Raw genomic sequence first — 22,244 nt, 5'->3', positions numbered from 1 at the left:
CGCGCTGCTCGCCGTGCTGCGCCGGTCCTGGGACGCGCCCGCCTCCACCTGCGGCTCCAGCTGGCTGTGCAGGCTGGTGCACCTCGCCCGCGTCCTCACCGAGCCCCTCGGGGGCCTGGGGGGCCTCGGCGGCGCATCGGCGAGAAGGAGCTCTGCGCTCGCCAAGTCCCTCGACAAGCCGCAGGCCGCTGACGGGCGGCCGCCCCCCTTGGCGCCGCCGGCCTCAGAGCCCACCTAGTCCACGCAGTCCACGAGGCCCACGCGGGGGCCGCCAGTCAAAACGACGTCTATCGACTTTGTCCCAGCCCCGTCCCTTTCCCTGCTCAGGGGAAGAAAGTTGACCGGCAGCTTGGAAAATAATGAAAGTCGGAAGTCTTTTATCTGCCCGGGTCGGAACCTGTTCGTCGAAACGACGCCGTTGGTGACGAGCGTCGAATTTTTTCCTCGATTCTGTGGTCAAGGAACCACCGATTCGACCGTACTCGGTGCCTGTACAAGGACCTGCAGTGTCTGTGCAACAACTTTTGACAATCAGTTTCTGAAAGAGGAACGTGTGAAAATTAGGTCAAATCTCCTTCTTGATGTGTGGAACTGACATCTACCCACTTACGAGCATGGGCATGGGCCCACTACTTGCTTTCAAAAAAGTTGCCACATATCTCTTTGAATTACATTGACTTTTGTGTTACACCATGTGGGCGAATCCCGAGCGGAAACAGAATGTGGCGCAACCCGTTGAGAATAATATTCCGTTCTCTCTCTGTGTCTCTTTCTCTCAGTCTCTCTGGAACTTTTCTCATTTCAATTATTTCTTTGAAACTCGTTATTTATTTTTCCATGGTTTTTGAAAGAAGACTGTAAATGTTCTAATCTGGTCAAAACTGTAAAACTGTTCCGAAAGAGCGCGCGTGCCAAGCAGAATTTACTTTTCTATGACAGGAGGTTGTAAAAAACGTAGAATAAATTAAATAATGAATTAACTGAATACATTTCTTTTCCCCTGCCCCAACCTCCATGGCACACCTCTAAGTGCGCGCCGCAACGCACACAGAACGAGAACGAACGGAAGCTCAAAGCGCGCTGCCAACGGCACGCGTTTGAAGTGGCACGGCGGAGCGCGCCAAACCGAAACGGAAGTGAAAGTTTGTCCAACCTGCCAAACCGTTCGGCGAGACGGTGGAGACGTGCTTGAAGCAAACGGTTACAAATGAATCTCTCCGACGGCAATCAATGACGATCATTTTCAAGGAGGGTCCAAAGTGACCAGCTTTCTTTGGTCGGGTAAAGAGCACACATTGTTAAAAATTAAAATTTTAGCAGGAAGAGTCGGGCACAGCCTTGCGGTACAGTTCTTTTCCGCCCTTTCTATCCCTTCCCTTGTTCTCCCAGAAAATCGTCTGTACACGAAGTAAATCAGATGGCTGCTCTTCCCGAGCACCTGTTTCAAAGTCTTTCGTAACTGTGAAATTCTCCGTAAAGCTTATGTAAGTTGTTTGATTTTATGTGTCGTGGTTATCCACAAATTTATCCCCTACTTTTCTTTCAATGTAACCTTCTAGTCCGCGACTTCTGCTGCTGTCTGCGGTTGTTTTCAAACAATTCCGTGTCCCTAGCCTAGGACGTAAATTCGCATTTGTGTGTTCAACATTTGGCTTTCATTCGTCTCCGGCTCTATTTAACGGCGCCGTTTATCACGATGTTTGTAAGGTTACTGGAAAGTTTCTTTGAGGAGCTTTAAATGCCTCGCTAAAGCGTGGAGTCGAACGAACTTTGGTCGGGTCTGTACTTCCTAGGGGATCAAAGGTTATTGGTCGCACGATCGCATTACGTCGTTATTACTTGGATGTGTCGAGCTTATCGCTTGTTTGATTGGACACTGGCGTGGCCAGTGGATGACCCCTTGTGGTTTGTCCCTGTACCTCGTGCCGCACAAGGGTACCAGTGCTGAGTTGCTGCGTAGCCTTCAGTACTGTCTGTGCTGTGCTGCGCATTAGGGATTACAATTTTTTTAGGGGTAAATTAATAAGATAGTGTTTTGATTTCATGTGATTCATTTAATTTTTTCATGTCTTTTGTTTTAGATTAACCTGAAGCTGTATGTGGGTGTGATAACCTACTACTAATCCATTAGTTCAAGGTAAAAACTTCAAGCTCCAGCTAATATTGCCTTTCGCTCTCCTGCTTTAAGTTTTAAATTCTACTGTGTTTTTTTTAGTTTTATCTGTGAATAACAAATTAATTTTTATTTTGCAGATGGCTGAGTGCATGCCATCCACTTCTAAAGCTGCCAGTTCAAACGTCGCCCCCCTTGGCTTCACACAAAGTGCAGAAGAATCTCTGGTTGATGCTTCTGCAGTTGCTGACAAAACTACCAAGTCTGCCAAGCGTCGCCCAGCTATGACTGACTACGCTGATGCTATTGAATCCTTGGAGGAAGAACTGGCGTCAGAAGGACTTAGGCGCCGTGTTCCTTGGGATACACTGTCTATCAGCTCTGATGTTCCTGGTCTGCATGAAGTGAAGGTGGGTATCTATATGTGACATTATGATATTTGTGAATTGCTGAATATGGTTAATTCTCATGTTGTTTATTACAATTTTTTATCCTGTCTAATTAAATTTTCTCATTTTAGGATCTCCTTGATGAGGATGATGCATCTGACCTGGCCTCAGAGGATGATGGTGTAGGATGTCCACTCCCCAGTACTCCCGTTGAACAGGGGTTACTTGAGTCTGAGGTGAGGGTCCATAACTTCCTCCTTTCTTTTGCTGACCTACTCTGTCAAGTAATTTCACTCAACCATGCTAACATGATCCTGCTTCTAGATTGCTGAGGTGTTGAAGGCTGGTGTTCTCATGGATGAAATAGACCTTGGTGCCTTGGCTCATAATGCAGTGGGGCAAGCAGAGGAATTTGTACGGAAAGTTATGGCATCATGGAATGTATGCCATTTCCACCATCTCCCAAAGTGGCTTCAGGATAATGACTTCTTAAGGACTGGCCATCGTCCCCCTCTCAACTCATTTAAAGCCTGCTTTTCATCCATCTTTCGTGTTCACACCGAAACAGGCAATATTTGGACCCATCTGCTAGGTATGGCTTCTGTTCTGTTCCTTGTCCCTGCTGTATCGTTCTTATTTCTCTAATTTTGGATTCCATTTCTGTCAGGCTGTGTTATGTTTATCGGCATTGCTGCCTATTTCTTGTCAACACCTGCCATGGAGCTGCCTCCTTGGGATAAAGCTGTTTTTGGTGTGTTCTTTGCTGGAGCCATTATATGCTTAGGACTCTCTTTTGCCTACCACACTGTTCATTGCCATTCAGAACTTGTAGGAAAATTATTCAGCAAGTAAGTGTCATATTATATAATTTGTGTCTTATTCAATTTTTCTCTGAGTGTATAATTTCAAAAATACCTGACTGGGTTAACTTTTTTGCAGGCTGGACTACTGTGGAATTGCAATGCTTATCATAGGTTCTTTTGTACCTTGGCTGTACTACAGTTTTTACTGCCAGTTTAGTGCAAAGCTCATTTATTTAAGTGTTGTTATTGTTCTTGGAATTTCATCAATTGTTGTATCAATGTGGGATCGTTTTGGAGAACCTAAATACAGACCAGTCCGAGCAGGTATGGCTGTTTTAGGTGCTAGAGTTGCTTTATTAATGCAAATACAGATATATTATTTTAATTCTTATTCTATTATTATTTTTCTGGTTCCAGGTGTTTTTATGGGTTTTGGTCTCAGTGGAATTGTCCCTGCTTTCCATTATGCCATTTCAGAGGGCTGGTTCAAAGCTTTGTCTCAAGCCTCTTTGGGATGGCTCATACTTATGGGTTGTTTATACATACTGGGTGCAATGTTCTATGCACTTCGGGTTCCTGAAAGATTTTTCCCAGGAAAATGTGATATTTGGGTGAGTGAAGTTTAAAATTCCAACAAATGTTGCTTTACAGTTAAAGAACTGTCTCTGACTAACTCATCTTCTCTTCTTCCCACACAGTTCCAGAGCCATCAAATCTTCCACGTCCTAGTGATAGCAGCTGCCTTTGTGCATTACCATGGTATCTCTGAAATGGCCATGTACCGCATGACTATTGGAGAATGTGCTGCACAGAATCCCTCTATGGCTTTCTGATGTTAGATTTGGCCAACCTTTAAGCTGTAAGTATTTGACAAGCTGCCTGTTAAGAGTTTCCTTGAATCCCAACATTCTTGAACTTAAATAACCAAATTCTGCTTTTTGTCATTGTAGGGCCTTCACAGAATCCATATCGTTTACTGCTGGAAACTTATCGAAATTCATTATGAGACATGCACCGAATTATGAGATTTATATTTTATAGAAAAAATGTGAACTGATTAATTGATTGAAGTGGTGCTGATATTGATTTGCTGAGGAAATGGTTAAACAATCTATCTTCATCAAATTGGTATGTGAAGAGAGGGTGTTAGATTTGACTCTTGAAAGTCCATTTAGTATTGTGAAAGATTTTTAATAAGCCTGTGGGATTATCCTGTTATGGATCCCATTCTTCAAAATAGAAGCATCACAATCCTTTCGCAAATGAGCATAATTAAATTGTGATACTCAGTTCTATACGACAATCTTCATTCACTTTTTGCCCCTATTATTAATTTCTCCTGTTTCTTGTCCAAAATCAGTTCTTACAGCAATAATTATTGCACCCCTCCTCCATTCTGTTCAGTACTTTCATGGGACCAAAAGGCAAAACATACGGAAAAAAGAGAATAGTGCCTCATGGTTTAGTGAGACAAACAAATCTACTACATTTGTTGATTTCCAACAACCTCTCCATAATATACCTCTAACTTCAAAGAATTATCCTTAATACAGTGTGTTTTTCAATAGCAGTATGAAAGATTTGGTTTTGAAGACTTTGTCAGTTGCTGGATTTATGATGCTAATGAAGATATTTATTAGGGAGGCACCAACTTTGTTAAGGTTGATGGCCACTAATCGTCTATTGTATAATCATTTTAAATCCTAACCTTACTTTAATTTGATATAAGATACTAACACTGATTCTAATTATAATATTTACTAACCAACAACTGTTTGTGTACATTCACTCACATTATAGTAGCGGTGAGACTGGTATTCCTTTGTTCATTCATATCAGGTGAAAGTTACAGTTAATTATCAATGGCTAACAGATAGAATTACCAAATGTAATATTTCATGCCTTCTTTATTTGTTCTAGTTATGGTTGTCAAGTCAACTTTTTGCAGTAGTGCCTAGGTGTGTTGTGAATTTTGCTTGATCCCCATCCTGTTAAATTTGACAGATCAGTAGAAACTGGTTTAGAACTCACTTGAAGAACCAATGTAGTTTGCACTGGATTCTGCAATAATACTTCAAATATGCTGTAGAAAATTTATTGTATCCCGGTTAATATGCAATGGCCTGTCAAGAGTGTGGTACTACGATTTCAACGAGTTTTATGCTTTAAGTGTTTTAGAGGAACTCGCACAGAAATTGTCCTTGAGGCAACACCAATAGTAGTCTTCATGCATGCAAATATTTATTGTGCCCTGTGCCTGACCCCAAAATTCTAATTTATTGCGGTGTTCTGTTCTGAAGGCTGCAAAACTTAGCTTGGTAAGAATTATTTCGCAAGTCCTTTGAATCATTCTCCTTGCTGGTGAGGGGAAGAGGTAAAATCTCACAGGGTAAAAAGGAAAAGAATTGATGAAGCTCGACTTTGTTCCCAGAATAAACTGGACTTCACAATCGGCTCCTGTTTGACATCTTGCAAAAAAAAAAAAAATGAAAGCCACTAAATATTTTATACTTTATGAGTAAATTTTATATAATACTGTGTGATGTAGGAATTTTTTAATGTGTACATTTGCAAGAAGTATTTTTTATTGTTATGTTGTTATAACCAATGCACTACAAACCTACTTCAGTCGATAGTTTTCAAAATTTTCTCTGAAGATTGTTTCACGTAGAAAGCCTTGTTTCTGTTAATTTTTCTAGTTAGACTGCATAGAGTATATTGTAGTTGAAATGGGTCAATCTTTGTTTTATTGTTAAAAGGTACTGATGCGTTTGGAATATCAATTATTGGATAAAGACAATTTAACTTAATTGTGTGACTGAGCGTCTTCATGTCCGTGAAGGCTTGCAGTACTTGCAGATTCGAAATATATTCCACTGATTTGTAAGGTAAAATGTCATGTGCATAGTCAACTGATTTTTGTATAGTGGTTTGATTTGGTTGCAACATAATATGCATGTGATGTCATGTACTGGTACTACTGTTGATTAGACGTGAATGTTTTCCTCATTACAGTTATACTTAATTCTGTGATATACTGAATGTATTTTAAGCCTTCAATAATTTTTTGTTATGCCAAAGCATTAAATGTTATTTTAAATCATATCAAACTGAGTATTGGAGAAATATTATTGAAAAATAATCTCGGTCTTTATTACTGTAAGGTGGTGGAAAGCTCCAACAGTTCTGAGGCAGCTAAAGTAAAGTGTAGGTTAATGAAAATTGGAATAAATTACTACCTCTAAAAGATTCAAACATTTTCTACCATTTGAATCAAAGAAATGAATGTGCTGAAAAATGAAAACAGTTTGTCAATTGTTACTTGAAAATGTACTGCAGCTTTGCTACTTGCATTAAAGTACACCTTCTTCTGTTTCTTTTCGTGTAAAATGAAAGCCTTCCTAAAACGTTCACTTGTGAAAATGGTGTCCTAGGTTATTGTTTTATACTAAATTATGGTGTTCTTTTAGTGTCTAATGGTGGTTTTAGTCAACATTGCTATTTTTATTTGCTTAGTTTAAAAGGAAGTGCCCTTCGAATAAATCTCAACGAACCAACTCTACTGAAGGGTAGCTTCTGTGTTACATCTGCTGTCTTTTCTCAAGTGTGACTGTAATGTTGCTATGAAGCTTTCTAGGTTCAACTAATGTACACAAGAGAATGGTGTCATTCTAATCCACAATCTTATAGTTAAAAATTATAATGCAGTGGCACTGATGTAGCTTGAATTACAAACTACGCTATAGTATTATTCTAAATGCTTAGCAGTGGACCTCTGGCAGTTTTTTGCCCTCATAATGTGACTGCATTTCCTCTGTATCTGAAATATTGTTCAAAATAATGAAGCTCAACGAATGAGCACCAGTTTTTCCCCCATTGTGTGCATGAGTATGTTATATTTTGGGTCCAATTATAATTTGAGTGGCATCAGTCTTCTTGAGGTACAGCTTTGTTGGCACATTCATGCTTTGTGGTGTGCATCAAGTGATATTATATATTATTTTTCCTTCTCATTTTGTCAATCTTATTGGGAACTTTGTGGATTTTTTTTGTGATAGCGCTTATGTGGATACATCAATAAAACGTTAGTGCATTGTTATTCTGCTGTTTTCTTTTCGTGCTGAACCACCTAAGCCAGTCACAGACAATGACTGTTTACCTACTTAACATCCTTATTGAACAGAACAGAGGCAGATGAAATCGGACGTAGCATGATACACTTCAAAAACCACTACAGCAGATTAAAAGCTACGATCGAATAATTTTACTATAAACAGGTCAGAAAGGCGATTCGGGTGTGGGACTTCCTGCTGGGCGAGTGTCTCCTCCTCCGGCCCGGGGCGCCAGACTGCGCCAGACCAGGGGCATGGCGGCCGCGGAGTACCCCCGAGCAAGCCGAGTAGCCGCACGAGGGGGCAGAGGGAGGGCGGGTGCAGCGAGCAGCCAGTGGTAGCTGGTGGCGGTGGAGTGGAGAACCACAACACAACACACGACAGCGACTGCATTGCCCGAAGCCGCGAGCCGCGCCGAGCCGTCCAGCGGGCCGCGGAGAGGAGGGGCAGGGGCACGGTGGGGCCCGGCGCGCGCGGAGGGGGCGGTGGGGAGCACGAGCGCAGGCCGGCGCAGGCCTGGGTAGCTTGGGTGGGTGTCCCGTGTCCCGTCCCGTCCCGCCGCAGAGTAGTGGATGCGAGGTGTGAAGCTGCAGCGGCTCACGGGGAGCTCCATTCAGTGCGGATACTTCCTCCAGAGAAGACGACCAGGACCGCCACCACCACCTCCAGGACCATGACCGCCGCCACGCCGTCGGCATTGCCGCCACCCGCCACCGCGCCCTCGGCCAAGCCGCCGCTCGCGCGCTTGGAGAAGGAGGAGCTAGGTATGATGCATTTGCCGGCCGCGGCGCGCAGCGCGCAGCGCAGGGAGGGAATGCTGAATGCACCGAACACCGAACGCACGGCGGCTTCGCGGCCGGAGACGCTCTCCATGCCGGTTAGTCGGGCACGTCGGGCACAGAGTGCACTGAAAGGGTCTTTCATTCCGGCCATTGTTTCGTGGTGATTCCCGAGGGAGTCGCAAGAGGGATGTTGTGTTGTGTTGTTGGCGTCGGCCTGCAGGGAGTGAGTGTTTACAACGAGGGCTGCCTTCGCGATGTCGCTCGAGCGCGACGGAGCGGGATGCTGTCCCGCAGCGCCGCGGCGTCTCGAAGTGCGCGCCGGTTGCCTACCTCGCCGGGCGTTTCAGACCATGCCCGCTTGCATCACTTTACGCGCGCCTCAACAACAAACTCTTTCGAAAGACGGGATCTTCGCTTATGTCCGTTGGGAAGACCCGTTTTTATTATTTAATCGCTGCGTGTCTATAATGACTCGGGCACTGGTAAACACTCGTGGTCCGAGGAAGTAAAGGCTGGCGGCTGGAGGTGAACTTAACCTAACTTAACCCTCCCCGCCATTACCGTTCAAATCCCACTCGCGGCGTGTCGACAGGACGCGGAATCGCGCGGCAGGAAATAAACAAAGGGAATCAATGGAAATATCGGCACATGCTCGCGCTAAGAATAAACCGGGGAGAGAAAAGAAGCAAGAAAGAGGCGCGGGGAAGAAAGAGGGAGACGGGTGAGGGGAGACGCTCTCCGTCGCTGTTAAGAGTCCCCGCTCCGCCCCGATGACTGACTGATACGCGGAGGACGCCCCTCCCCCTCCCCCGCGATGGCCAATTAAGTCTCGGACACCCTCGCCGCGCCGCGCCGCCGCCATGCCGTTGGCGCTCCAGAGTGACCCCCGCGGCCGCGGCCGTCGGCGTGGTGCTGGGGCTGCACTTTGGCCGTCGGCCGGCCCGCGCTCTGGCCGCCCTGCCCGGCGACCCCGCGGCCGCGGTGAACGCTGGCCCCGCCCCGGCCCGGCCCGGTCGTCCGCGTCCGCGGTCATCCGCCGGACCACACAGCCAAACGGAGCTTTCGTCTTCCCTCCTCTCTCGAAATCACGAGGCGTTCCGTAGAGGTGCGAGAGAGACAGAGCGACGACAGCACTGCACGGGTTCTTCTTCGCCAACACGCATTGGACTAGAAGCGGGAGTCGGAACTCGGAAGGCATTAGCTCCCCGCCGGCCGTTTGCCGGTTGCCATTTCGCATTCATTGGTCTCGGCGTGGACGCGCGGGACGGGCCGGCCTGGCGGGGCGGCCTGGCGGAGCCCTTGGGGTGGCCACTGACTCGGCGCGGGGCGGGGGTATCCGTCGGTCGCGTGCCGCCACAGGCCGCCTCTCTGGACGCTCTCCAAGAAGGACGTTGATGCGGGCAGGCAGGCAGCGCGGTGGCACATAATGTAATCCTGGCTGAGGTCGGCGCCAGGCGCCAGCGCCAGATACTGGACTCAATCAGGACTATCGGGCAGCCTCGCCCTCTGCCTGGGCACGGCATGGCCGGGCATGGCCTCGCCGACGACATGGCCGCCACTGCCATCTGCTGCCGTTTACGCCGCGCATCCCGTCACGTGACACGCGGACGCGCGGACCGAATCACGTGTAATTATTCCGTCCGCGGAAACAAAATAAACATAACGGCGTGATGATGGCGCTGCCGAGGCAAGCAGACTCATTCCGAGAGTCGTTTTCGTCGCTCTGTCTCTCTCCTACTCATGGGGCGTTCCTTATTGGCGCGAGAGAGACGGAGCGACGAGGACGACTCTCGGAATCAGTCTGCGGGTGAGTTGACAAGCAGGCCGGCGTGGCCGGGCAGAGCACGGCGACGCGGAGCCGCGGAGCGCGCTTTCGGTCCCGCGTAATCCGCATCACCTTGTGGAGCGCCATTTCATCCTGATGCATCGTGCATCGGCATCGGCGTGCACACTGCACAGTGAAACGACTCTGTAAACCGGGCATTCCCCCTGGCCTGTCCGCCCGGCCTGTTGCCCACGACTGTCGCCCTGTCCTGTCCTCGCGCGGAAATGGATCGCCGGAAGCTTGGCGCGGCCTGGTGATGTCGACATGGACGTCGCGGCGATCGCGGCACGGCGGATGGCGGATCGATTTTCGGGCGATCAGGCGGCCGAGGCCGAGGGCGCCGAGAGCTGAGGCAGGCTGAGGCCGCGCGCGCCGCCGCCACCGCCACCCTCGTCCTTGAGCAGCACGTCCGCAACAACTTTCTGCTCTGGTTAGGTTTCGAACTTCGAACGCCGCAGCCCGTCACTACTGCACTGCACTTCGCGTTCGACACGGTCCAGGCCTGGCTGGTGCTCGGGCCCCACGCCGGGCGGGTGCGTTCGAAAACTCCGCGGTCGGTGCCCGGGCCGATGCGGTGGTCACGGAGCCGAACGAGTACTCCAACTCGAACTCGAACGCACCCCTGCGCGTGTAGCGCGGCGGCAGCGGCGCGTCGAATCGTCTTTACCGGCACTTTAGCACCTGCCCTGCCCAAGGGCGCCATTGCGGAGGCCCGGCCTGGCCGTGCGCGGGGCATGGCCCCCGATGGCCCCCGTCCCCAACCGCGAGGGCAGCGTCGACGTCAGCGCCTGCATCGTCAACGCGTCCACGCGTCAACGAGCCCGATTGCCATGTTTCTGGGCCGTTTTGAATATGGAACGTGGAACGGCCGGGGCCTTCCCTTATATTATTCCCATTAAATTCAAGTTTGGCGAGGAGCTTAACGGACGCGGCAAGGCGACGGCCGAGGCGGCGGCCCTGCTGCGTGCCTGCGGCCTTCCCTGGGGGAATGACCGGCCGTGCCGCGCCGTGCCCCGCCGTGCCGCGCACCGACTTGACCGCCCTAATACGTCTGACTCCTGGCGCGGTGCCTCACCCCCTCCCCTCCCCTCCCCTCCCCCCTCACTCTCACTTCCCGCTTCCTTCCGAATAATCAGTCGTGTGTTCGATATCAGTGGCCGCGCCGCCGAGGAGGGCAGGGCAGGGCAGGGCGTAGGGAGTGGTGGGGCCGCGAGCCACCGTCGCCTTCTTCTGGCGACAGCGACGGCGACGCGGCGGGCTGGCGGTCGGCGGACGGGACGGACCTCATCATCGAAAGTCGGTGCGCTATCGGAAAGTTCCAAACACCACGCCGCGCCGCGCCGCGCCACGCCCGTGACTCACGGTGGCTGTTGTTACGCCTGCTTCGCCTGCTGCGGCGCGGCGCGCGGCGGTGGCACCGGGGAGCGGCACCGGGGAGCGGCAGCGGCATTGTCTCGACGCACTTCACCACGGGCATGTGGGCCACCGCGAGCTGCGAGTCCGGCGCGGCCGGGGCGTCCGGCGAGAAGCAGCGGCTGCTGTGGGGGCAGCGGCCCGGGCCCGGCCAGTACGGCCCCCGCCAGTACGGCCCCCGCGACCACCACGCTCTCGACGGACAGTGGCTCCTCCACGGCCGGGGGCAGTGCTTCGACCCCGGACGCGGGCCGCTGCCCCCCGCCGGCCACGTCTCGGCCTCTGCGAGGATCGCGAAGGGCAGCGCGCACCCCTATGACCCGGCCAGGGCCGAGGCCAGGGCCACCTGGGCGCCCTTCAACGCGCCCGCCACTCCCCGCAGGACGCACGCAGGTAACCAGGTGACGGACGCCGCCGACGAGGCCGCCGACGATGAGGCCGCCTACGATGAGGCCGCCGACGAGCAGGGTAATGCGGCCGATTAGCTCGCCAGGTCGCCGTCAACAAACTGATAGGCAGGTGCGGCCGATACGCGAGCAGGACCGCGAGGACCGCGACCTTCCTCGGCGCGTTCGAGTCGTCATCGTCGAGGATGCGCATGCGCGCCTTATCTGCCTGCAGGCGCTCCACCGCTCTGTCTCTCTCGCACTCATGGGGCGTCCCGAAGGTCCCGAAGCGGTGTGCGAGGAAGACAGTGTTCACCGGAGCTGCTTGGCCGAAGGCATAGCACTCCTAGCCCACATTGCCGACGCTTTGTTTGTAACGCACTTGACTTGCCGTTCTTATCAGCAGGTATTTCAAACACCATTCACACGGTGTGCGGGGCGGGTACGGCGGGGTCTGGCGTAGGTGTGACGAAACGACGCTTGTTGGCCGCTGCGAGAGCATCTGGGAGAAATGCTGACTGCCGCGCACGCAGCGTCAAACGCCAACCAAGTCCACCCCCTCGCGACCTCGCGACCCTCGGCCTCGGGGACTTGGACGCGCGTCGGAGGGCGAGTCCTGGCGGAGGACCTGTACCGCAGTGTGTCTTCCGACGGCCTAATCCGCGGCCGCGGAGGACTCTACCGCGGATTTGGCCGTCGGTCCGCGTTCGGTGTTGGAATGCAGTCGGGCAATCAACGGCAATCGGCAATCAGCAATGACAAACCGGCACGCGTCGCACCAACTGCACGACCGCAGGCATGCAGCCGCCGTGCAGCGGTCCAGCGGTGCGCCGGTACACCGGTACACCGCCCGAAAGCGTGCGCGTTCATGCATTCATTTCGCCGCTTGTTTTTCCCCTTCTGCAATCAACATAAACAGTCCAGAGAACGTCTGGCAGTGTGCGAGCCGCGGCGATCACCACTGTGCCACTCTCACTGCCAAGTGCGTCTGCGTCGTCTGCGTCCGTCCGCAGACCGTCCAGACTCTGGACAGCAAACCTCAGCCGCGCAGTCTGCAGTCTCGCTAGAAAAAGCCGTTTCCAGCTCGCGCCGCGCCGTGTTAAATCAAATGAGTGACGCGGTTAATTCGCGCGACGCGCTCACACACACACACACACACACATTCCCTCTCTCCGCGCGTGGCGCGTGCGGAGCGGAGCGACGTCAGACGTCACCGGACGTCACCGGACGCCGCGCTCGCCCGCGCTTCTTTTTCCAACCGTTCCGCGATCGCTGCGCATCACCACCTTACTTTTAATAATGAAATGCAATCATCGAGGCCGCTGCCCAGCCGGGGTCCCCGTGCCGTTATCTTTTCTGCGCCACACTGTGCGTGTGTGCGTGTGTGCGTGTGTGTCAGTGAGTGCGTCGATGATGGTAGCCTTGCCGGACGGCGTCGTCATCGGCGGGGGCAGGCTGACGCGGGTCGTTTGACTGTCGGTAAATTTACCGTCTCGGTACGCGATTGGAGTACGCGGCTGTGTCGCACAGAAAAAAGGGGGAGGGGAAATCGCAGATTGAAATGGCGGGGAAAAGCGCGGCGGCGGCGCGGCCTCGGACCCGCGCCCCAACAGCGCGAGGGGCTCGCGACGCCTCTCCTCTCGCGAGGTTGATAAGGCGTGCGCCCCCAGCCGCAAGCCGCCGCAACCAGGTCGCCTTTCTTTGTTTCCTGGCACCACCACCCCGCCTCGCCCCGCCACGCCCCGTCGCACCATGCGTGCCGCGCCCCGCCCCGCGCGCGTGGTGGACAACAACGCCATCGCGAAGCTTGCTCAATCCAGCCCGGGCGATGGGGCGTCGTCGTGGTCGTCGTGTCGCAGGGGGATTTTCCGTCCGTAGTCCGCCAGCTGCCCTGCTGGCCACTCCGACTGCCCTGGACCCGTGGCGGCAAGGCGCGCGGCGTGGCGGTGGCCGCCAGCGAGGCGGGGCAGGGCGGGGCAGGACGGGGCAGGGCAGGGCATGTGCGTTGCGTCCCCATTCAAGCGGCGTCCCCCTACTGCGCGTTGCGCCGTTGAGCCGCGGCGTGCATTACGGCGTCACTGCGTGTCACGGCTGCGTCTGACCCGCCGCCGCCCCGATCGGCCCGATCCGCATCCGCGAGGCGAACCCGGCGAACCCAGCGAACCCGGCGAACCCGGCACCGGCTGATTCCGGACCGCGCGACCAATGGGTCGGTCGCATCGCTCCGCATTGGCATCGGCATCGGCAGCGAACCGCGGCGGATCGGTCGCTCGGCTCGGCGCGCACATCGCTGCATCACGTGTGCGGCACACTGTGCGCCGCGCGGCCCTAGCGGCGCCGAGCGGTCCTGGGCGGCGGTGGCGATGTCGCGGTCCAGTGGCGACAATGGAGCCGTCGAGCCGTTTACGTCGGCCGCGTCTTCCTGGAAAGCGCCCTGGAGCGAGACTAGCGAGACCAGCGACGCGGTGACGTCGCGCCTTCCCACATGCTGTCATGCAGTGACGCCAGAGCTCGCGTCCTATTCTTTTCCACCGCCGCCTTTTGCTTTTCGTTTTTCCATTTCGCATTTCTGTGTCAATCACAATGGAGAGTGACGCGTCGGGTCGATAAGCGACGCAGCGAGCGCAGTGCGGCAGTGCGGCAGCGCGGTGGGAAAGTACTATGCAGTGGAAAGTGATAAGCCAGGCCGACTACCGCACTTGGCGCGTGGGCCCAACAGGAAAAACAAAACAAGAAAAAGAGAAAAAAAAATGTTTAAAAAAAGTAATGACATGGGCCAGACGTTCTTGGTACGACGGCTGACAATTGCAGCCAATTGCAATGATTCCACTGGCAGCTCGGATTACCGATTCGTCAGGGCTCGGAGTCCGAGTCCGCCGCATTACCTGTCAAACGTCGGCGGCCACTGGCACCTGCTCCATCGCCACCTGCCCTGCATTGCCCTGCACATGCAAAACGAAATGGCTCCTCCCCGCCGGTGAAAGCTCAGCAGCCCGGGGTCCAGCGGTCCGGCTGGGGCGACAGCAGGCCGTCGCTCTGCAGGCTGCGTGGTAGTCTTCCACCCTCGGCGCGCTGACGTGCTGCCGTGCTGCGCCACGCCCTGCACCGGGCCGACAATGATGTCGCTAAACGAGTATATCAACACATCCCGCCCGCCCCGCCCGCCCCGCGAGGCGAGTGGCCCAGTGTGGCGGACGACGCGGACGGGGCGGCCCGCGACCCGGGTCCACGGCGGTCGGAACGGGTCGGTCCAGCAGCAGCAGCAGCCCGGCAGAAGACTGATTCCGAGAGTCGTCTTCGTCGCTCGGTCTCCCTCGCACCAACAGCGGACGCCCTAGGAGTGCGAGGGAGACAGAGCGACGAAGACGACTCTGGGATCAGTCTGCTGGGAGGGGCAGAGCGGCGCGGTGGGGAAAGCGGGATGGGCGTTTGGCGCGGTCGACGGACGGCCCCTCGTCTTGATCTCCCCGACGGACCCACCCCATGCCCATTCCCATCCCACCGCGACGGCCACACCGCCGATCAGATGGCGGTGGTCGCGGTTCGGTTTCCCAACCGCTTTTCGCGTGTTTTGACTTCGAGCCACTCGTGGCGCTGGTTCTAGGACGACTCACCCAGGTGCGATTGACCCATACGCTATTCACCCCCAAGTATTTCACCCAGGTGTAATTGACCCACGTGCGATTGACCCAGAAAGCTGTCCACCCAGAATATTTTTTTTTTTAACTTTTTTTAGCTATATAGCTTATAGGCCCTCCCAGCTGCCGGAATAGTTTTCCCTGGCCCTCCCAGCTGCCGGAATAGTTTTCCCTGGCCCTCCCAGCTGCCGGAATAGTTTTCCCTGACCCTCCCAGCTGCCGTAATAGTTTTCCCTGGCCCTCCCAGCTGCCGGAATAGTTTTCCCTGACCCTCCCAGCTGCCGGAATAGTTTTCCCTGACCCTCCCAGCTGCTGGAATAGTTTTCCCTGGCCCTCCAGCTGCCGGAATAGTTTTCCCTGGCCCTCCCAGCTGCCGTAATAGTTTTCCCTGGCCCTCCCAGCTGCCGGAATAGTTTTCCCTGGCCCTCCCAGCTGCCGTAATAGTTTTCCCTGGCCCTCCCAGCTGCCGGAATAGTTTTCCCTGACCCTCCCAGCTGCCGGAATAGTTTTCCCTGGCCCTCCCAGCTGCCGGAATAGTTTTCCCTGACCCTCCCAGCTGCCGGAATAGTTTTCCCTGACCCTCCCAGCTGCCGGAATAGTTTTCCCTGGCCCCCCAGCTGCCGGAATAGTTTTCCCTGGCCCTCCCAGCTGCCGTAATAGTTTTCCCTGGCCCTCCCAGCTGCCGGAATAGTTTTCCCTGGCCCTCCCAGCTGCCGGAATAGTTTTCCCTGACCCTCCCAGCTGCCGGAATAGTTTTCCCTGGCCCTCCCAGCTGCCGGAATAGTTTTCCCTGACCCTCCCAGCTGCCGGAATAGTTTTCCCTGACCCTCCCAGCTGCCGGAATAGTTTTCCCTGGCCCTCCCAGCTGCCGGAATAGTTTTCCCTGGCCCTCCCAGCTGCCGGAATAGTTTTCCCTGGCCCTCCCAGCTGCCGGAATAGTTTTCCCTGACCCTCCCAGCTGCCGGAATAGTTTTCCCTGGCCCTCCCAGCTGCCGGAATAGTTTTCCCTGACCCTCCCAGCTGCCGGAATAGTTTTCCCTGACCCTCCCAGCTGCCGGAATAGTTTTCCCTGGCCCTCCCAGCTGCCGGAATAGTTTTCCCTGGCCCTCCCAGCTGCCGGAATAGTTTTCCCTGGCCCTCCCAGCTGCCGGAATAGTTTTCCCTGGCCCTCCCAGCTGCCGGAATAGTTTTCCCTGGCCCTCCCAGCTGCCGGAATAGTTTTCCCTGGCCCTCCCAGCTGCCGGAATAGTTTTCCCTGGCCCTCCCAGCTGCCGGAATAGTTTTCCCTGGCCCTCCCAGCTGCCGGAATAGTTTTCCCTGGCCGATCACCAACCGCTCTGTGGCTTTTGACAATACCCCTCTCTTTAAGCAATAATCCTTGCGCCCACAGTGGGCTTGGGCGAATTATTTTGACGTGGGTGAGATCGAGAAAGGGTTAACGGACCTCGGGTGAATTTTAGAGGGTGAATTGGCCGTGGGTGTATTGACTTTGGGCCTGTTGGGTTTTGGGTGAATAACGTCTGGGTGAGTGGGTCGGACCCCGTGGCGCTTCTTCTGGGCCAAGGTGATGCGTTGCCGAGGTTGTTTACCATTTAATGGAGGTTCCCTAAAAGAGTGGAGGAAATCCGTGTTTACTGTTTGTCGCTGCATGGGGTGGCTTGGACCGTGAACACTTCCGCGATGAAAACGAGTCAATTTCGCGAAAACTCGATGTTTGACATCTCCACGAGGAACGGACCCCTTATGGCGGCCCAAATGGGCTGTTTGATCAGGTGCGCGTCGGCCTCTGGGCGCGCCGTGCCGTGCCTTGGCAGCGCCATGGCCGCCCCCCCGTCCTTGCAGTGTGGTGCCAGTTCAGCGCCGACACTCGCGAGCGATGCACCTATCGTGTGCGTACGACGAGGAACCTGGAGTGCCTGGAGCGTGGCGCCAAGAACGCGGCCTCCGCGGGAATGCAGCCGATCGAGTGTAGCCTTCCTCTGGAGAGCAGAAATTGTGAGGGAATTTCGCGATGTGGTGTGCGGCGGTCTGCCGTCCAGTTCAATCGACGAAACGACTTGTGCGGTTGGTCCTGGTGCACACCGTCACCGTTATGCATAAGGCTGTCGTCCGGCGCCTTGTCGTGGACATCGCTCAGATTTTGCGGTCTCAATTGGATTTCCTGAACGAGCGAGCAAGGCTGCGACGCCGAGGCCGCCGACACGCGTCCCGCGGCGCGTGCCAGTGTTCCAGTTCCACGCAGAGATGGCCCCGCGGCACTACTGCCCCGCCGAGGCGCGTCGCCGCCGGGGACTCCGGCGAGGCTCCGGCCGCCTCGGCCTGCGTAGCGTAGTGCCATGCCGCCATGCCGATACAGTCCCGGTCCGCCGCCCGCCGGGCCCGGCGGGTACCTCGGTACCGGTGCGGTGGAGGGGGGTGGAGGGGGGCGGCGGCGGCCGGGGCTGAGCGTGCAGTCGCGACGTGGCCGAGACACGTGGAGTGCCGCCAGCCCCGCGCCGCACCGCGCCGCGCTGTGTTCCGGGCATATCCAGTGAATATTAATATCGCAGTGCATTGTGGCTTTGGGCAGCGCGACGCGTGCTGCGATAGCCGGCGAACTTCCGTGCCGCATCGTGCCATCATGCCGCCGGCCGCGCCGCGAGGGATTCTGAAGACTTGACGCGGCACGCGGGGACCGATCGCGGAGAGAGGGGGCCGCGCGGGAAAGGGGGGGGGGGCGGCGCGGGGCGGCTTCGGACCGACGTGAAGCGGCGACCGCCGGATCGCCAATCGCCATGCCGCAAGCTGGTTCCGGTCCCGGCCGTCTCGACGGTCTCGACGGTCTCGACGGTCTCGACGCCGCGCTTGAACGCCTGCCCTTGGTGGCCCCGAGCCGGCCGGGCCGGCCGAGCGCCGTCCACGTGCACGCCGCGCATGGCCGGCGCCGGGAGGGGACGTGGTGCGGGGCGCGCAGGGCGCTCCGCCGCGCCGGCCGCTGGGCCCCCGCACCCCATCGCGCCCTGATGCGCGCAGTGGCGTGGACGGCCGGCGCCGTGGACTCGCGCTGCTGTGGAAGTAAGTGTTCGTTGCCGACATCCTCGACTCCCCGACGCGAGGGTCGCCTCGCCGACGTGAAAAAACCTCAGCGCCTCACGCGCGGGCGGAGCGCGGAGCACGACATGTTCCTTTCAGAGTACACAAGCTTATCGACAACGTCTGCACCGCCGCGCTGCCAGCGCCACGCCGCGCCACGCCGCCACGCGGGATTTCTCGCTCTCGGCCTTCCTGAACGAACAAGGGGAATCGGACAAAGATTCCCTCCTCGCGGACGACGCCGTGTGCAGCCAAGCGTGGCCGCTGCAGTGTGTTCCCATGCACCGGCCAGACCGCCCAGACGGGCCGCAGCCAATGCATCGGGGGTCGCAGGCGCGAGCGAGACGCAATAATGCATGCGGATTGGCCGACTGGCCGACTGCCGTGTCGGTGTCGTCGGTGTGTTATGGCCGGGCGGTCCGGTCGGGTCGCGCTGACCGCCATTCGCGCTCGCCATTCCAGCAGCACGGCGTATTAGCATTAGCGCTGTCGGCCGAGAATTACTCATTCGACCCGATGACTTAACAGTGGCGTCGCAGGCTCTGATTTATGGGCACTCGCCGCGCTGATAACTTCCAAGTCGATGCACACACGAGTCGTTAATACTTGTCGCGCGATTTGATTGAATATTAAAGACGCAGACAATGGACCGTTTCGCGGGCCGATTAAAATTTGCTTCAGCTTAGTTAATCTTCTTCTTTTCACGAATCTTTAATTTCATTTTTTTGTTGTGTTTTGTCGCAGATGTGTCCAGCAAGCTCGGGCGCCGCCACCTGCAGGTGGCGCTGCTGTCGCTGGGCCTGGCGCTGGCGTACTCCTGCCGCATCAACCTGTCGGTCTGCATCGTGGCCATGACGAGCAGGAACACCACCGCCGCCACCGGCTTCCCGGTAAGGCGAAGGCGCCGCACCCGCGCGCACCTCTCCGATCTCCGTTTTCGCGCCCTTTCTCTTTGCTGACTCTCGGCCGCCGGCCCGCAGGTGTACGGCTGGGACCAGACGCAGCGCGGGCTGGTGCTGTCGTCCTTCTTCTGGGGGTACGTGGTGACGCAGGTGCCGGCCGGCATGCTGGCGCAGCGCTTCGGCCCCAAGCAGTTCCTCATGGCCGGCGTGGTGGGCTGCTCCCTGCTCACCATCCTCACCCCGCTGGCCGCGGCCTGGGGCGGCTGGAAGCTCATGTGCGCGCTGCGCGTCGGCGAGGGCCTCTTCCAGGGCATGATCTACCCCTCGACGCACACCATGATCGGCCGCTGGATCCCGCCGCTGGAGCGCGGCCGCGCCTCGGCGCTCGTCTTCAGCGGCACCTCGCTGGGCACCGTCACCACCATGGCGGGCGTGGGGCTGCTGGCCGCGTCGTCCTGGGGCTGGCCGTCGGGCTTCCACGTGCCCGGCGCCCTGGGGCTGGTCTGGGGCGCGCTGTGGCTGTGGCTCGCCGCCGACTCCCCCGCCACCTGCAGCGCCATCAGCGAGCGCGAGCGCAACTACATCGAGGCCTCGCTCGGGGCGTCGTCCAGCGGAGAGAAGGTGCGTTAACCATAACACATTTCCTCGAGTGTAGGAGCTTGTGTTCCCGACGGTTCTAACGTCGACGCGGTGCTCCACAGAGACACAGCGTGCCGTGGATCGCCATCATGACGTCGCTGCCCTTCTGGTCGCTCATCGTGACCCACCTCTGCCAGAACTTCGGCCACTGGATCCTGCTCACGCAGATGCCCAACTACATGAAGAACGTGCTGCACTTCGACATCAAGCAGAACGGCCTCAACTCGGCGCTGCCCTACCTGTGCCTGCTGTTCGCCTCGTTCCTCGTCGGCTACCTGGCGCAGGTCGTCAACGAGCGCCGCATCCTCAGCCTCACCGCCTCCAGGAAGGTCTTCAACTCCATGGGTGAGTACGCTACGCGCTACGCTGCATGCTGGCCAGAGCGCCGCGGAGGTAGGCCGCTCGCCGGGTGTCGCGCACCCGTGCCGCGCAGTGTTGCCTACCCTTCGCATGGCAGGCTGAATCGCTGACTCACACCTCGCGGTGCTCGTCTTCTTGTTCAGCGCACTGGGGCGCGGGCACGGCGCTCACGCTGCTGGCGTTCCTCGACGTGACGCACGACCAGGCCGTGGCGCTGCTCACCGTAGCCGTGGCGCTGGAGTCCGGCACGCTGGCCGGCTACATCGTGAACCACGTCGACCTGTCGCCCAACTTCGGCGGCGCCATGATGGGCGTCACCAACTCCATCGCCAACACCATGGGCATCATCGCGCCCATCTTCGTCAGCCAGATCGTCGGCGACGCGGAGACCCACAGTCAAGAGGTGTGTGACGACGCGGCAGGGCGCCGAATTCGACAAAGCTGAGGCGTCGCTTACGTGTTGCGTTTTTGTGGCAGGAAATCGTGCGGGGCTGGAGCACGGTGTTCTTGTTCGCGGCCAGCTGCTACTTCTCCGGCAACCTGTTCTTCGTGCTGGCCGGCAGCGCCGAGGTGCAGTCCTGGAACACGCCGACCCCCAAGTCCAAGAAGGGGGCCTCCTGCGTCTCTTCGGGTAAGCACCACCAACCCTCCCTTTTCCAACTGCTCCCGCCGGGGCGATTTCTGACAACCATCTCTGACATTGCAGCGGACACCATCTCGTCGACGATTTGAAGGGCGCGCCGTGCCGTCCTCACCGGGACATGCCGCCTCAACTGTTCCCCACGCGTCCACCGCGAGCCCCCCGCGGCAAGCCCTTCGCGGACTTGGCTGCGTCGAGCTGAGTTGAGCTGCGTCGGGCAGTGTCCAGCCGTTTCGGGCTGCGAGTCCAGCGGCCTCAGGCGGTGCGTGGAGCTGCCCCCGGAGCTGCGTTAAGCTGCGTTAAGCTGCGTTAAGCTGCGTTAAGCTGCGCCCGGCCCTGCCAAGCCGTGACCAACTGTCCAGTCGTGTGAATGTCACGTGTCCGGCTGAATGTGTGGCTGTCAAGAGCGGGGAGCGGGGAGCGCCGCCAGTGTAGGCAACCCAACCTGCACGCGCGCCGAAGTGGTCCCGGCGGCTCGAGGCGGAGCGGAGCCGTCATCGTAGAACGCTTCTTTCTCGAAATCTTCTCAGAGAGTCAGAGATGACTTAAAGTGGCTTTCGCCGCCTCGTTGCCTGCAGGCCAGTCGCTCCGCTGCTTCCTTCACTCATGGCGGAACATTACGAGGGGCCTCATTGAGACTGAGACTGGATCTCGGATCTATCTTTCTGTGATTGTCGTAAAGTGTAGTGTGCGTGTTTAGTTTGTGTGCCTGTTTGACTGTGGCCGTGCGTGTGTGTGCGTGTTCGATGAGCCCATTAAAGCGCCTGCCTCCCAGCCAGGTATCGATTTTCAATGAAGTTCGAGTCGACTTCAGTGAGGCGAGCTTACGGTTTGGGTTGAAGTGATCTGGCTGGGAATGGGTCTCTGCACCACTAGGGTATCCACGTTTTAGTGCAGGATGGAAACGGACCGATTCCGTTTTCTGTCGATTCCTCAAAGTCTAGTCCATTTCCGGCAGTTGCCAGTGTGTAGCTGTTCTTGAGCTTCGGATTGGATGTGCATAATTGTTTCTGTGCGACCGTGTCGCAGTCACGAAATGTGCCACCCTTGTCGAAGCTTTCATATGGAATGCATCACAGGCATATAGGAAATTATGTAAATCAAGTATTTGTACCTGTAGAATAAAATTGTTTTTCATATATGACGTGCATTATTGAGATACAAGACAAG

The 22,244-nt window shown here is 56.1% G+C and overlaps 2 protein-coding genes across 7 annotated transcripts; both read left to right on the top strand.

Annotated features, from left to right (window-relative positions):
• Positions 1-1,329: 1,329 nt before the first annotated feature.
• LOC117653820 (adiponectin receptor protein) lies at positions 1,330-7,404 on the top strand. Of its 4 annotated transcripts, XM_034399754.1 has the most exons (10): positions 1,330-1,484; positions 2,082-2,137; positions 2,254-2,523; positions 2,634-2,738; positions 2,827-3,094; positions 3,170-3,350; positions 3,442-3,629; positions 3,723-3,916; positions 4,004-4,164; positions 4,256-7,404. In XM_034399754.1, exons 3-9 carry the CDS (start codon positions 2,254-2,256, stop codon positions 4,136-4,138), a joined length of 1,341 nt encoding a protein of 446 aa, XP_034255645.1. In that variant the 5' UTR covers positions 1,330-1,484; positions 2,082-2,137; the 3' UTR covers positions 4,139-4,164; positions 4,256-7,404. The 4 variants fall into 4 exon arrangements, with proteins under 4 accessions (XP_034255645.1, XP_034255650.1, XP_034255649.1 ...); XM_034399759.1 differs by lacking the exons at positions 1,330-1,484; positions 4,256-7,404 and adding an exon at positions 1,605-1,702 and having other exon boundaries at positions 4,004-4,145; XM_034399758.1 differs by lacking the exons at positions 1,330-1,484; positions 4,256-7,404 and adding an exon at positions 1,864-1,935 and having other exon boundaries at positions 4,004-4,145.
• Positions 7,405-7,961: 557 nt separating this feature from the next.
• Positions 7,962-22,215, top strand: LOC117653818 (putative inorganic phosphate cotransporter). Of its 3 annotated transcripts, none has more exons than XM_034399751.1 (7): positions 7,962-8,181; positions 19,278-19,423; positions 19,514-20,056; positions 20,137-20,419; positions 20,578-20,837; positions 20,912-21,065; positions 21,141-22,215. In XM_034399751.1, the coding sequence occupies exons 1-7, from the start codon at positions 8,091-8,093 to the stop codon at positions 21,164-21,166; spliced, it is 1,503 nt and encodes a 500-aa protein (XP_034255642.1). In that variant the 5' UTR covers positions 7,962-8,090; the 3' UTR covers positions 21,167-22,215. The 3 variants fall into 3 exon arrangements, with proteins under 3 accessions (XP_034255642.1, XP_034255644.1, XP_034255643.1); XM_034399753.1 differs by lacking the exon at positions 7,962-8,181 and adding an exon at positions 17,305-17,456; XM_034399752.1 differs by lacking the exon at positions 7,962-8,181 and adding an exon at positions 18,461-18,515.
• Positions 22,216-22,244: the final 29 nt, after the last annotated feature.

The sequence above is a fragment of the Thrips palmi genome, unplaced genomic scaffold (genome assembly GCF_012932325.1).
Source record: "Thrips palmi isolate BJ-2018 unplaced genomic scaffold, TpBJ-2018v1 HiC_scaffold_8, whole genome shotgun sequence".
NCBI classification, from domain to species: Eukaryota; Metazoa; Arthropoda; class Insecta; order Thysanoptera; family Thripidae; genus Thrips; species Thrips palmi.
The sequence above is the reverse complement of the archived record's forward strand: the minus strand, read 5'-3'. Positions and strand labels throughout refer to the sequence as shown.

Bases quoted from the DNA above. Each gene is read 5' to 3' on its own strand.
- LOC117653818 (XM_034399751.1), top strand. From the start codon at position 8,091: ATGACCGCCGCCACGCCGTCGGCATTGCCGCCACCCGCCACCGCGCCC. The intron at 20,057-20,136 runs GTGCGTTAACCA...GGTGCTCCACAG, and splicing joins CGTCGTCCAGCGGAGAGAAG to AGACACAGCGTGCCGTGGAT. The intron at 20,420-20,577 runs GTGAGTACGCTA...CTTCTTGTTCAG, and splicing joins GAAGGTCTTCAACTCCATGG to CGCACTGGGGCGCGGGCACG.
- LOC117653820 (XM_034399754.1), top strand. From the start codon at position 2,254: ATGGCTGAGTGCATGCCATCCACTTCTAAAGCTGCCAGTTCAAACGTC. The intron at 2,524-2,633 runs GTGGGTATCTAT...TTCTCATTTTAG, and splicing joins CTGGTCTGCATGAAGTGAAG to GATCTCCTTGATGAGGATGA. The intron at 3,351-3,441 runs GTAAGTGTCATA...ACTTTTTTGCAG, and splicing joins GTAGGAAAATTATTCAGCAA to GCTGGACTACTGTGGAATTG.